At 37.9% G+C, this 13,721-nt stretch overlaps 2 protein-coding genes across 5 annotated transcripts; one reads left to right on the top strand and one right to left on the bottom strand.

Annotated features, from left to right (window-relative positions):
* Positions 1–243: 243 nt before the first annotated feature.
* Positions 244–9,214, top strand: LOC125866012 (protein SAWADEE HOMEODOMAIN HOMOLOG 2). 4 transcript variants are annotated; one of them, XM_049546292.1, is made up of 10 exons: positions 244–450; positions 3,742–3,827; positions 3,918–3,963; positions 4,073–4,280; positions 4,415–4,459; positions 6,003–6,078; positions 6,196–6,247; positions 6,741–6,884; positions 6,963–7,082; positions 7,875–9,214. In XM_049546292.1, exons 1-10 carry the CDS (start codon positions 397–399, stop codon positions 8,883–8,885), a joined length of 1,842 nt encoding a protein of 613 aa, XP_049402249.1. In that variant the 5' UTR covers positions 244–396; the 3' UTR covers positions 8,886–9,214. The 4 variants fall into 4 exon arrangements, with proteins under 4 accessions (XP_049402249.1, XP_049402247.1, XP_049402248.1 ...); XM_049546290.1 differs by having other exon boundaries at positions 5,997–6,078; XM_049546291.1 differs by having other exon boundaries at positions 4,409–4,459.
* Positions 9,215–9,788: 574 nt separating this feature from the next.
* On the bottom strand, positions 9,789–13,375 carry LOC125866015 (uncharacterized). The gene is made up of 5 exons (XM_049546299.1): positions 12,925–13,375; positions 11,741–11,959; positions 11,331–11,356; positions 10,972–11,243; positions 9,789–10,236 (listed from the first exon to the last, which is right to left on the bottom strand). Exons 1-4 carry the CDS (start codon positions 13,306–13,308, stop codon positions 11,003–11,005), a joined length of 870 nt encoding a protein of 289 aa, XP_049402256.1. The 5' UTR covers positions 13,309–13,375; the 3' UTR covers positions 9,789–10,236; positions 10,972–11,002.
* Positions 13,376–13,721: the final 346 nt, after the last annotated feature.

Here is a 13,721-nt window from a genome sequence, read left to right as displayed (position 1 = left end):
TGCTATAATAAAATACTATTGTAAAGAATATATAGTAAAAAATATAACATATAACGAAAAATTAATTTAAAAAAAGATTTGACCATATTATTATTAGCCTTATAGGGAATGATTTTAATAGAGAGTAATTACAATATTTTAATTCTAAAAAGGAAAAAAAAAAAAGAAAAAAAATTTTTTTATCAAGAGAAAAAGAAAAAAAAAACAATAAAAGAAAGAAAATGCTTAATAGAGTTTAATCCAGATTTTATGCTTTCTCTTTTCCCTCTCACGGCCGTTTGATCCTCTTCGCAAATTCTACCGGCCGCTGTCTCCGTCGTCCTCCGCCTGCCGGCGGTAAGCTCAGTTGCTACCTGAATTTTGTATTGCTGAGTATTACATCAACGCTGTCAACAGATGGGAAGGCCGCCGAGTAATGGAGGTCCTTCTTTCCGTTTCAACCCTGCAGAGGTTAATTCAACTTTTTTTTTTCTCTCTATACATGTTTCGTGGTCTTCAATTGGATAATTATTACTAATTTTGTGATTTGTATTCAGTTTATTTCGTATCGTGATTGTATTTACCTTTACTTTCATTATGCATTTTGAGCTAGAATTTTCACTGAGGAGTTCATAAATGTGAAGAAATAAACACACAACTAAGTTGAAGGAGGTTGAAACATAGTAATTTTAAACATGTATAAACAATATAATTCTTTGCAGAAGGAATTGGGATGAACCCCTCGTCCATACCTGGCTCCGCCCCTGGTTGAGATTTGGGATTCTCACATAAATTGTTTGACTCACTAGGGGCGGAGTCTGGATTTTCATTAAGGGGTTCAAAATTTGAAGAAGTGGACATACGAATTAGCGGAAGGGAATTCAACATCTACTATCTATACATAAAAGATAACTTTAACTATATATAATTAGTATAATTTTTCGCTGGAGCCCTGACACAAGCTGACTCTCCCCGTGATTGTTCTGCTTTTGTGTTTTATATGCAGTTTAATTATATATTCTTGCTAGTAATTGTTCTTTTGCTTGTTGAGTATTTACCTTTTACTTTCTTTCATTATGCATTTTGTAGTTGCTGATACTTGAGATTCTCACACTAATCATCACTGATTTTGTATTTTATATGCATTTCATTTATATATTCTTGCTCGTGATTGTTCTTTTGCTTGATTTGTGTTTACCTTTGTTGTCTTCATCATGCATTTTGTAGTTGCTGAGACTTGGGATTCCCACGTTAATTGCTACTGCTTTTGTGTTTTAGATGCAATTCAGTTATATATTCTTGCTCGTGATTGTTCTTTCTGCCCGTTTACTGTCTTTCATTATGCAATTTGTAGTTGCAGAGAGTTGGGATTCTCACATTAATATTTTTCTTTTATGTCTTATTAGACTGTATTTTGTTACATTCTTAGCCCTTGTGCAGTACAATTAAGAAAATACGTTTTTTCTTAAACTGGTAACATGCAGTACAATTAAGAAAATACATGCTTTTGTTGGAGTTATTTTTTGTTTTTTTTTCCTGAAGTATGAGTCCTTGAGGGGGGGGGGGGGGGNGGGGTTTAAAAAGTCTTCCAACTATAGGTAGTTTTATAGCCCGAGCTGAGAATCATAGATATGAGCAATTGACCACTAGCACACTATGATCTTTCTGGTTAGAAGAATATAAAATTTATCTCTGTGGAAAAAGATAAGGAGTACGTTAATGAGGACAAGATATCTCTTTATTAGAAAACTAGGAAACATAACTAACCCAGTAAATAGATAAATCAGTATGAAATATTATTCTAACGATGCCTCTATATGTTGCAAGCCTTGTAGTATCACCCACATATGCCACTGCCAATGTTCTTTCTACCTTTCCCTAGGTCAGTGTGTGTGAGACATCCTTGAAAAGAGGGCATGGAAGTTGATAGTGGTGCTTGTCTAGGGGCTCCGCTCTTGTTCTTTTATCCTCTTTTGCTTTCTTTTTCTCCAATTTCCCTCATTCGTTAATTTTAGTTTTCGAAGAACCAGTAAATTGAAAGGAATTTGGAATGCAAATTATTTTAGTAATGGAGTATAAGGATAGGGGTTCTTCTGTGTGGGGTCATACGATGTTGCTTTAAGGCTTTGTAGGGAGTCAAGAGAAAAAGAGTGCCATCTCTGACATAGATCTATTGAAGTGTGTGACCATTGCATCTAAAAGTTTAAGCTATTAGAGAGAGCACACTTTTATTAGTTAATTATATTCTCAACACGCCCCTCACGTGCGGGCCTGATTCTTTTTCATGGGCCAAGCATGTGAAAATTCTTTTTGATATGGGTGGCGGTGAGATTCAATACCAGGACCTTTGCCTGCTCTGGTAGCATGTTAAATTAGGTTTTAGGCCTAATTCACACCCCAAAAAGCTAGCTCAAAGGGAGGAGGATTGCCCAAGCCTTGTAAGGAGTCCACCCATCTCATTAACTACCAATGTGGGACTTTTGTCATTCTTTAGCACCCCTCGATTACTGAAGAGGGGAGAAATTAAGCCGTTAACTTAAATTCTAGCATGCGCATCGTTCAATCTAAGGATCTAGGGTTTTCTTTTGAAATTTTTGCAGTCAAATCATGAAAACATGTAGAAAATGTGGTGGAAGATAGGGGTGCACTAGGAAGGTGGTTAAGTTGGAGTCTGACAATTCATGTTGATTAGGTGTTAGGAAAGGTGTCTCCCTCACCCTTGGCTTTTGATGTTCTCTCTTGTTTCTCAACTAAAGCAAAGATAGTAAGGTGCTGCAGGGCGATCAAATTAAACTAAGCTCCATTATTACTAGCAATTATGAGTAAGCTTTGTTCATTTCAGCTCTGATAAGTGATAACTATATAAATGAACATATAAATGCCAATGCATAGGTAGTTTATAATAGATCCATTATTACTAGCAACTGTGAGTAGGTTTTGTTCATCAAATTCCTAAGAATCTTCTCATAAACAAAAGATAACAGCTGGAGGGAGCAACCGAATTGAAAAAAACCAACCTACCTAATTCTACTTCAGAATGTCCAGTTCTCCAAATTACAGTACAGCTTCCTTATTGCTTGAAGCTTGACTTGACCTGTACTTTATCTTATCTTCCTTCTCAGTGAGAACTATCTCTGAAATAAATTTTGAGAATATCAACTCCTACAATTATTTGGTTTTTCCAAAAGTTTTCATGATTTCTTAGTATCACATCCTCCCTACAACAGAAGCACTAGATTTAGATGTGAAATAACATTATGACTATGATAGACGACATTGTACTTACAAAAGAAGTCTTAGTCAGATGTTCCCTGATCAAATATTTATACTGGAGAAATGAAGGTAATCTTCCAGTAAGTATATGGAATATGGAGTTGTCTACAAATAAAATTGCGGGTCCCTAGTTGCTATACCTATCTGTTTTACACGAGTTATTGTTATCCTGTCATATAATGCTTATTCCTTTGCTATTTCAGTTGCCTTCCATGATAGGCACCCTTTGATGTCACTTGTCAACATGAAATGTTTTCTGTCATTTCATGAGTTTGATGGTTTTAAAGTAACCCTTGGAGAAAAATGTATGCCATAGAAGCTTTCCTACTTGTCATACATCCTTCCCTTTTTCAATGATTGTATTCAAACGTTTCAAACATGTGGACCTTACAGCTCAATTGTACTGTCCACAGTGGTTGTATCTGATAACTTTCGCAGCAAGATATAGGATCTAGTTGAAAACCTTAGTAAATTTGTCAAATGTTGCAGGTAGCTGAGATGGAAGCTATATTGCAAGCTCATAATATTACAATGCCGGCTCGTGAAGTTCTTGTAGATCTTGCTGAGAAGTTTAGGTAGGTTGTTAATGTGCTAAATATTTAAAGTTACTCCTTTGATTTATATGCTCATGAAGTTTGGATGGTAATGTTCCTACTTCAATGTAGTTCTTCATCGGAGAGATCTGGAAAATTTGTGGTTCAAATGAAACAAGTAAGAGGCTTTTCATTTTGTGCACCGTAATTTCTGATGATCAAACGAAAATGCTTCCATAACTATGGCTATTTATCTTGTACCTAATATTATGTAAGTATTGTCATAGGTTTGGAATTGGTTCCAGAATAGACGATATGCTATTAGAGCAAAAACAGCTAAGAGTCCTGGTAGATATATTACCCATCCAGTGCCTCAAAGTGATCCAGCTGTAGTAAAGGCTCCTGCGAAATTGAGTGCCTCACCTATGCCTCACAGTGATCCAGCTGCAGGAAGGATTATGCCCCAAGCCCCTCAACCCATACCTGCTCCTCAAGGTAGAATTTGAAATTGCCTACCATGTTTCAAAACAGTCACAGATTCTCTTATGCTTCATTTATGATTAGCAAGTGTCTTAGATATTCGGTTTTCACTATTCTTCCTTAACTTGTCCTACTTCTGTTAGCTACAGTGAGAACAATTTCCCAGGTACCTCAACCTCTGCCTGCTCCATCAGGTACAATCCTTAATCAATATTCTTATGGTTTATTGTTTTTGCAAAGAGTCTTCTTGGTGATCCTTTCTGATGGGTTCCAACTTCCAACTTATGTCTTTCTATCACGATTTATCATTTATTGTAGTTGCATATTACCTCATTCTACTGTTATGTAGGTTCTCTAGTTTTTGTTAAAGTAAGTGGTTTATTATTCACAAAAGCATCAAGAAGATGCATAGTTGCAAAAGTCAAGGAAATATGAGCTCATACAAAGATACAAAAAACCTATCATAAGACTATACAGCCAACAAGATCCAAAAACCTATCATAAAACTAAAGAGTTGACAAAATCCAGAAAAGAGTCTGGGTTATATACAGGGGTAAGATTAATCCAACTAAAGAGAGTAATCAGGCATTTGGCCTTGATATTGGAACTGGCAGTTGAAATACGATTAAAACATCTTTGGTTCCTTCCCAACCATAAGCACCACAAAATACAAGCAGGGACCACAGACCAGGTTCTTCTGATGGCCTTCCCAACTTTCCAAGAGCTCCAGCAGACAAAGACTTCCCTGACAGTGTGAGGCATAGGCCATTGCAAACCAAAAAGATTACCTTTTTGGTAATACTACTTGCATATGGGGTTTCCTTACCCCAAAACACTAATAAAATATTACCTTATCACAAAAAAAGGAAGATCACATTGTTCCACTAATCTATACTTTGTCATGTGATAAATATCTGAACTTTTTGAGCAAATGTGTCTTTGTGTCTGGTTATCCTGTTCTGTGGCCTTCTCATATGTGGAAGTGTGCTCATTTCATCAGTCTTAACTAGAGCTGGAGGGTGTAGAAGTATTCAATGCTAGTAAATCTTTTTTGATACTTTTGATAGTGTAATGTGCTAAAAGAATGGTGTAGGCATTCCAGTGCATAAGCTACTTCATGAGATTCTTGGTATCCACCTTATCTTGAATTAATTTCCGCTATCTGAGAAAATGGTGCTTTCAGATTTGGAGTTCTGTACATCTGCAGAATTATTGTAACTGTTGAAAACGATGACGTGGCAGTGATCCTGAGTTGGGTTTTATTACAGTAAATTCATGTCAACTTACAATGAAATAATTGGAGGAGGATACCTGTGAGCCGCCGTAATACTGTTAGCTAGCTGAGTTTTCTCTCTGTAATAAGTTTCAGATTTCCAAAAATGGTGATAATAAATTAGAATAAATAGCTAGATCTGCCAATGTGAGGTTTTAGTCTTTTAGACGAGCAGATTGGTGCTTGGAAACATAGAGTTCACTGGTTTTGATCTTCAGAAGATGGGTGATTAGATTTGGCTGTTTCAGGACGAGTAAGGAATGGTATTATGGAAAATGGTGGCTGAATCACTACCCTTGTTGATTAAATGGTGAACAAGAAATATGGCTAAATTTCAAGTACTGTAATCAATTATATACTGCAAAATTTGTAGGTTCCTTTTGCTCATTTTGTGTTTCTCTCTTAAAAAGAACTTATCCTTTTAAATATATTTCTTTCAAGTATTCTACTTTTTTTAGTGGCAGTGCAAAGTGTGGGCAGGAGTGCTTCAGATAACACTCAAATGGAGTTCGAAGCTAAATCTGCAAGAGATGGTGCATGGTTCGTCTTTTAAGTCGTTCAATCCATTTATGCCTGGCTTTATCATTTGCTTAATCTCCACCTTCTTTTTATCTCGATAGCTAGTAATTATAAATTTATGATATTATTCTTTCTTAGGTATGACGTATCAAGCTTCCTGTCACATAGATCTGTGGAGAATGGTGATCCGGTAATTCTCAGAGTTACATATCTAAGGTTTCATGAAAGAAATTATTTGTTAGCCTGCTTGGTAGTTAAATTTCTATTGATGTGTAGAATCATCTTCTTGCTCTCTCTTTTTACCCGTGGAGTTTGCCATTGATTGTTAAGGCAAGATTAGCCTCTTATTTTTTCAGAAATCAGGAAGCACATAATTGGCTCTTTTCTAGTTCATTGATTGTTAAGGCAATATTAGCCCTCTTATTATTTCAGAAATCAGGAAATCCATGATTGGCTCTTTTCTAGTTTCCTTTTCCAGCCCGCTGTAACATACATGACCTTTTCATCTGATGTTGAGGGTTCATACTACAAACTATGTTTTAGCCAGGAATATGCTCCAAAAACCAGAGTCTACCTCCATGAAGTTGTTTCATTTATCATGTGCATATCTTCTTTGTCCAGTCTGTTTTACCTCATCTCCTTTTTTTTTTCCATTCTTAATGGTGATAAACTTCTGTTTTCAGGAAGTCTTGGTTCGGTTTGCGGGGTTTGGAGCAGAGGAGGATGAATGGGTAAATGTACGTATGCATGTAAGACAGCGATCTCTGCCGTGTGAATCATCGGAATGTGTGGCAGTTCTCCCTGGCGATCTGATTCTTTGCTTCCAGGTGCATTTTATTATGGGTAATGTTAAAGCTAAACATACCAAATTGTCATCATTTAGCTAAGGCTCTAACAATTTTCAGGAAGGGAAAGAGCAGGCTCTGTACTATGATGCACATGTCCTAGATGCTCAAAGACGCAGACATGATGTGAGAGGTTGCCGTTGTCGGTTTCTGGTTCGTTACGACCATGATCAGTCTGAGGTATTCGTTATATCCTTTTCCTTCTAATTTTCTGCTTTCATCTCAATTTTCATGAGTGTATTTCAAATTTCTGACTTTCATGTTTCCCCAGACCCCACTTGTGGGGTTACACTGGGTCTGTTGTTGTTTACATGAAATTGTCCTCATCTTATAACAAACAAAGAAACAATTGTTTACAAGGAACAAACAATTTTAGCTGTGAATAAGCACAAATAGTCAGATTACTCGTTAAAAAAAAAGGCTGTTCCTTGTAAATTTGGTAACTGCTGTTTACTGACTGGTTATTATCTTTTTATGTGATGTAAAAATGTTAGAAGTTTTTACGAAAATTTAGCATTTCCCCTGCTTTTAGCCTAATGATTTTGGAGGCGAACTATATTCTACTGCAGCCATGTGTATTCAGGTAGCATTTCAAACTTAATGGTACCAACAGCTAGCTGAAACTTTTTTCATTGTTATCCATTCTTGGTTATTTTAGAATATATCTGAGCCTTCTAAGAGGCAGCAATATTCGGATCCTCCTCTTCTACCTAGAGGACCCCATTAGTTTGAACTTATAAAGAGACTTCAAAACTTTTAGGTTGACAATCTTGATGCTTGCTCACATGTAAGTTCACCAACTTGTACTGCGCAGTGGGTTACACCATCTCTACCTTTCGATGTTGGTCATTTATGTTTGAAACATCTGGTTTTCATCCATGGTGTTTCTTAGAACACTGAACATTTTTATTGTCAAGTATACACATCACATCGTCTTCAGTTAGTTTAATCTACTTGTCTTTTCCTATCTAGGAAATTGTTCCTCTGCGGAAGGTTTGTCGTCGGCCTGAAACTGATTATAGGTTGCAGCAACTAAATGCTGAATCTGTGAAGCAGCAGAAAATAGGTAATGACCCTGCAACAGGCAATACTATGAAGGTCTACCCTCCAGCTGATACACCACAGAAAGCCCAAACCGAATCAAGGATGAAACTAGCTGAACCAACACAAAAGCAGCCTGCACTGGAGTACACCATCAAGCCAGAACCCAATGTGGTTCCTATGCTGCAAAAACCTAGTACTGATTCTCTAACAGGAAATACTTTGGCGGAAACAACACCCAAGCTTATGGAAGAAATGGCGGAGAAGCCGGTAGCTGAAACAGCTGAGGCGCCTCAGGAAGAAAAAAGAGAGACGCCTCTGGCAGAAATAACAAACAAAGCACCAGCAGAAGCACCAGAACAGCCTCCTGCTGAAACAACTCCTAAGCCTTTGGCTGATTCTACATTGATGCCAGCTGAAGCAACAGAGGAGCTACCTGCTGAAACAACTCCTAAGCCTCTGTCTGCTTCTACATCGAAGCCAGCTGAACAAACAGAGGAGCCACTTGCTGAAACAACTCTTAAACCTCCAGCTACATCAACATCGAAACCAGATGAAGCACCAGAGCAGGCTCCCGCTGAAACAACACCTGAACCTCCAGCTTCTTCAACATCAAACCCAGATGAAGTACCAAAGGAGCCTCCTGCTTCTTCAACATCAAACCCAGATGAAGCACCAAAGGAGCCTCCTGCTGAAACAACTTCCTCAGAGGAAACAACTCTTGAGCCTCCTGCTGAAACAACTCCTGAACCTCCGGCTGATACAACATCAAAGCCTGCCAAAGAATCAGAGGAGCCTCCTGCTGAAACAACTCTTGAGCCTCCAGCTGATTCAACATCAACTCCAGTCGAAGAAGCATCAGAGGAGCATCCCAAGGCAGAGGAGCATGTTGATGCTGGAGCCCCCGCAGCATCCACTGATCAGGACAATGCACATGTATAAGCAAATCCTTATCGCCAAAAGTTATAAACATTACAAGTGTAGCCAAAGTTACCAAGTTAGGATTCCTAGGGAAAGAGAAGCCCAGGGTTGGAGGAGCCGGGTAGAAACTTATTCTCGCGCATCCCTCCTTCCCTTGTGCTGTTAAAAGCACAAGGACTTTACTAGTGGCTCTGATAGTTCAGTGATAGTCTTGTTGAATATTTAGATCTTAACCTTGAACTTGAAACTCTTAATTCTTATCTTGTCTCGTCATCAGATGTTATTCTAATTGTACAACATGAATTTTACTTGTGTCGATGCTACAGCTGCTGATTTTATTTTATATTTTATGNACTTATTCTCGCGCATCCCTCCTTCCCTTGTGCTGTTAAAAGCACAAGGACTTTACTAGTGGCTCCGATAGTTCAGTGATAGTCTTGTTGAATATTTAGATCTTCACCTTTAACTTGAAACTCTTAATTCTTATCTTGTCTCGTCATCAGATGACATAAACTTTGGGAGTTGAGAGTAGAGGTAAGAGTGGTGGGGCTGGGGAAGATGATGTCTTTTAAAAGGCAAGGAGAACACAGTCAATGTTGAACGTTACTTGTGAAACTTGTTTCCCCTGCTTCATTTTTAAGGAGCATGTTTTTCTAAAAGAAATGTTTTTCCAAAATTTTTGACCAATCGAACATGAGAAAATTCAAAACATTTTCTGCCATACTTTGCTTACATGTTAAAAGATTCGTTAAGCAAGTACAAATAATAGAATTTAAACCTAGTAAATCAAATGGATAGTAAGAGAGTTTCATGCTCAAACCTATAAAGTTCAAATTCTAAATCTGACCGTGTCGGAAGACCATGGTCGTTGATTGTGAAAACTATAATAAAGAAGTTTTTGGAAAGATGAGAACAATCAAAACGTTGTTCAGAGGTGAAAACTTTCATTGCTTAACAAGAGAACTTCACAAGCATTGCAACTAAAAGAATGTACAAATGGACAACATACAAGATCATTATGATCTTCACTATCTACTCTTCAATATCTCTATTATGTTGGAATCAACAAAATTTCAAGTGGCTCATACAACTTCTGTTTGGTGTTTATACGTCGCACTGTGTAACTTCATGAACTGGTTGAGGAATATATGTACTGGTTCAATCATTTCGACTTCACTCAAAAGAGGAACATCATCACTTGTTGCGTTACATTTCACTATCAAAGATTGAACATATGGTCTTCGGGCCTTAACCAATTTAACACCTCTGAGTTAGCACTGCTGGCCTTAATGTAGTCTGATCCGAACTGCCTCGTGCACCTACAGGGATCTTGCACATAAACTGGCTATTATCTGCTATTATCGCTGTCTGGCTGCAAAAAGGAATTTTGTTCATCAGAACTGACATATTTGTCTTATAATAATTGTGTTCTTGATAGTAAATCAAGAACTTTTGACAGTAAAATTGCATATACTGCAATTAATTTATGCCATACTTCAAGGAAAACATGTCTATATTCATACAGACCCCCGCCCCTGCACACACAAGAACATGTTTCTACTGCAAGAAGGAATATCTTGGCAAAGGCTGTTGTTTCCGTGGTGGCAGTATGTTTAAACCTTATGCGCCTAACGGGTCCATTTAATGTTCCAGAATATGGCACTACGCCGAGGGGCAAGGTCTGCGACTCTGCGTAGACTCAACCCTCCCCAGACCCCACTTGTGGGATTAGTGCTGATAGTATTCTTTTTAGCCGACCATGCAGCACTTGCAAGAGTACCTGCAACGGGCTTCACAACCTATTAATTGCTACCAAAGGGCAGTCCAGTGCACATCCCTGTAAGGGCTGGACCATAAGGATCTATTGTACACAGCCTCACCCTGCATTTCTACGAGAGGCTGTTTCCACAGGTCGTACCCGTGACCTCCTAGTCACATGGCAACAAAATTACCAGTTCTACCAAGGCTCCCCTTCAACCTATTAATTTCCACCATTTCAAAAGGGCCGTATTGGCTCTTGGGTGGCAATTTTACATGATTAATTCTGCAGTGGAAGGATAATAGTCTACAAATTGCAAAAAATTAACGGAATAATAGTGTACTAAACCTGGTGTTCATTTCTAAGTCACGTTCTTTCACTATTTTGTATCCTCGGAAGTTTTATTGCCATCATCTTTGTTACCTTCAGTGCTATCTACAGGACGTGTTGGTGTTGAATCCTTTGAACTCAACTGTGCTTCACCTTTATTGTTAGTTTCTCCACTAGCAGAATCACCCATGATAGAGTTCAAGGCAAGCTGACCAGAATAAAGGAACAAACCGATAGAGTTGATGCCAAAGACAAACGTCGCAAGGTAACATATTCCATTTATTATAGTTCTGCAAACAGTTTGAAAATAAGAAGGTTTCATAATCTTTCAACAGTAAAGTAATGCATTAGCGTAAAGGGAAGCTATTAAAAACTACCTAATCGTTATTGTTATCTGGCGAACCTGTTGCAAACACAAAGAAAGAATGATTATCAAATGGTAACCAATAGAAGTATGAAACTGAAGGATCCAATCCTCTTCATTAACATCAACCAAACAACTGACACCGAAAAGTGAACATTGGCAAGATTCTTTCACTAGAGGTTCTGTTCACAGTCGCAAAATCTACTCTGCCAAAGGTAAACAACTGATGGTATGCTATATTCTAGTTACCATCAATTCTCTACTAAAGCATAGTATAGATTATTCCCTCTCACCCCATTTTCCCCATTCTGAATAAGTTGTCTGAATGTTTACCCTACTTGTTATGCATTATAACGGATACGGATCACAGTGGAAAAATGGAAGAAAAGAAACAGCAAATGTAAAGGCAAATGAGATGCAAACCGAGAAACTATCTGAAAGTGCTTGGCGGTTCAGAGAAGCTTCGATGGTAGTGGTGAACTTGTAAAGGAGAAGTGCAATAACACCCGCTGTTAAACCTCCCAAGAGTGCCTGAGCAGGTGAAGGTGGAGTCTTGGCATCAATTGGCGTTGGCGTAATAGCTTTCAAACTCTCCACTGCCTCCTCCTTCAACGTTTTCTTCGCTCCCGTTGACCTAAGTTTCTAATACCAGCAAAAAGAAATCCCACATTATTATCACAAAATAAACATGTATGTTCCTTAATTACCTTCAGTCTATGTTGTTCGGACTCTCCAAAAATATCATGTCGAGTACATATGCATTTCTAATCAACTGAACAAGAATTGCACAGCTAAGAAGTGATATGCTTTTACTCATACTTCCATAACCATATTCAATGAAATTAAAAATGAATAGTGAAAAAACATGAGGATGAGAGCATGCACAACCAATTTCATTCCAATAACCTTCTTCCACTCCTTGAGTGGAGGATCTATCGAAAACAACCTCTCGTACACTCTACCCTCCCTCAACCCCACTTTGAGCGATTACACTAGGTATATTGTTGTCATATTACTATTTGAGAATTCAAATCATCTTTTGTTTTCTCAAATGGGATTTTGTAATATTTTTATGCAGACTACAAATAGAGGCGGAGCCATGATTTCAACTCAATGGGTTGTTGATTTCAGCCTGACAAATTTAAATGCCGATAATGTGTTCTAAATTTACCACGTCTACACATTCAATAAATATCATAACACATACATTGTTTGGGCAAAAGCTATTGCCGAACCCACATCTAGGCTTCTACCTCCGAATTTGACCACAAACACATAAATATACTCCAGTAACTCATTTTATATGACACACTTTTCTTTTTCAGTTCGTTCCAAAAAAAAACTACACTTTACTATATCTTAAAATAATTGCATGTTTTACATTCTTTCAACTTCGTACCCAATCAAGTACCGTAGCATATATTAAAACTAAGGGAGTATTTCAAAATGCATTCAAATTCACATACACAAAAAGGACCACAAGTGTCCTTTCCGCTATGGTCGATTTTGCGCAATCTTACCTGCATTTCTATAAGAGGTTGTTTTTATAGCTCGAACCATGTCAGCAAAATTCACACTATATACAGTAAAAAGACACGAGCTTTTACCAGTTCTTTGGCTCGTTTAGCGCGGCGGCGGAGGGAGCGGAAGAGGAAAACCGATATAGCTCCGGTGAGGAGAAGACTGGTGGCGGTTTGAAGCGGCGAAGGGTCATCAGAGGTAGCAAAAATATTCGTTATTGAAGAAGGGAGCTCAATGGGTCCTTCCTCCGGTGGCGCGTTGTTCGTTTCATCTCCGGAAACAACCGTTTCATCTGGGGCTTCAGCTAGCAACGACGACGGCGCGTGTGATTTAGTGGCTGATACAGAACGGCGCGTGGAGTTGGATTTTTGAAGGAAATTGTGAAATGGAGTGAGAGAAGTAATGGGGTTGGGAGGAAAAGTGAGAGGGAAGAAGTAATTGGATGAGAGGAAGGATTTGGTTTGCAGCATTTTTGAGTTCTTGGGAGTTTATGTTAATGGTGATGAAGAAGATAAGAGTTATGCTCTTCACACACACAAAAAAAAAGTAAAAAAATAGGACAATATTGAATAAAAATCTGGATTTTTTTTGGTAGAACTAAAAAAAAAACTCATATGTCCCAATTCTTTATTTGTTTGTTACCTAAGGATAATAATTTATCATAGTGGAATAGGAATATATTGGGATGTTATCTATTTTAATTAAAAGATAAGTGTCAGAAATATACCTAAATTATCCTTCTTCTTTTTTTAGTTTCATATTTAAATTATGGGATAAAAGACGAATTTACCCCCGAACTTTGATAAATGGTACGTTTATGCCCTCCGTTATACTTTGCATCCACATAAGCCCCTGCCGTTCAATTATCGGTACACACATGCCC

This window comes from Solanum stenotomum, chromosome 5 (assembly GCF_019186545.1).
Source record: "Solanum stenotomum isolate F172 chromosome 5, ASM1918654v1, whole genome shotgun sequence".
NCBI lineage: Eukaryota > Viridiplantae > Streptophyta > Magnoliopsida > Solanales > Solanaceae > Solanum > Solanum stenotomum.
This window is presented reverse-complemented; position numbering and strand designations above follow the sequence as displayed.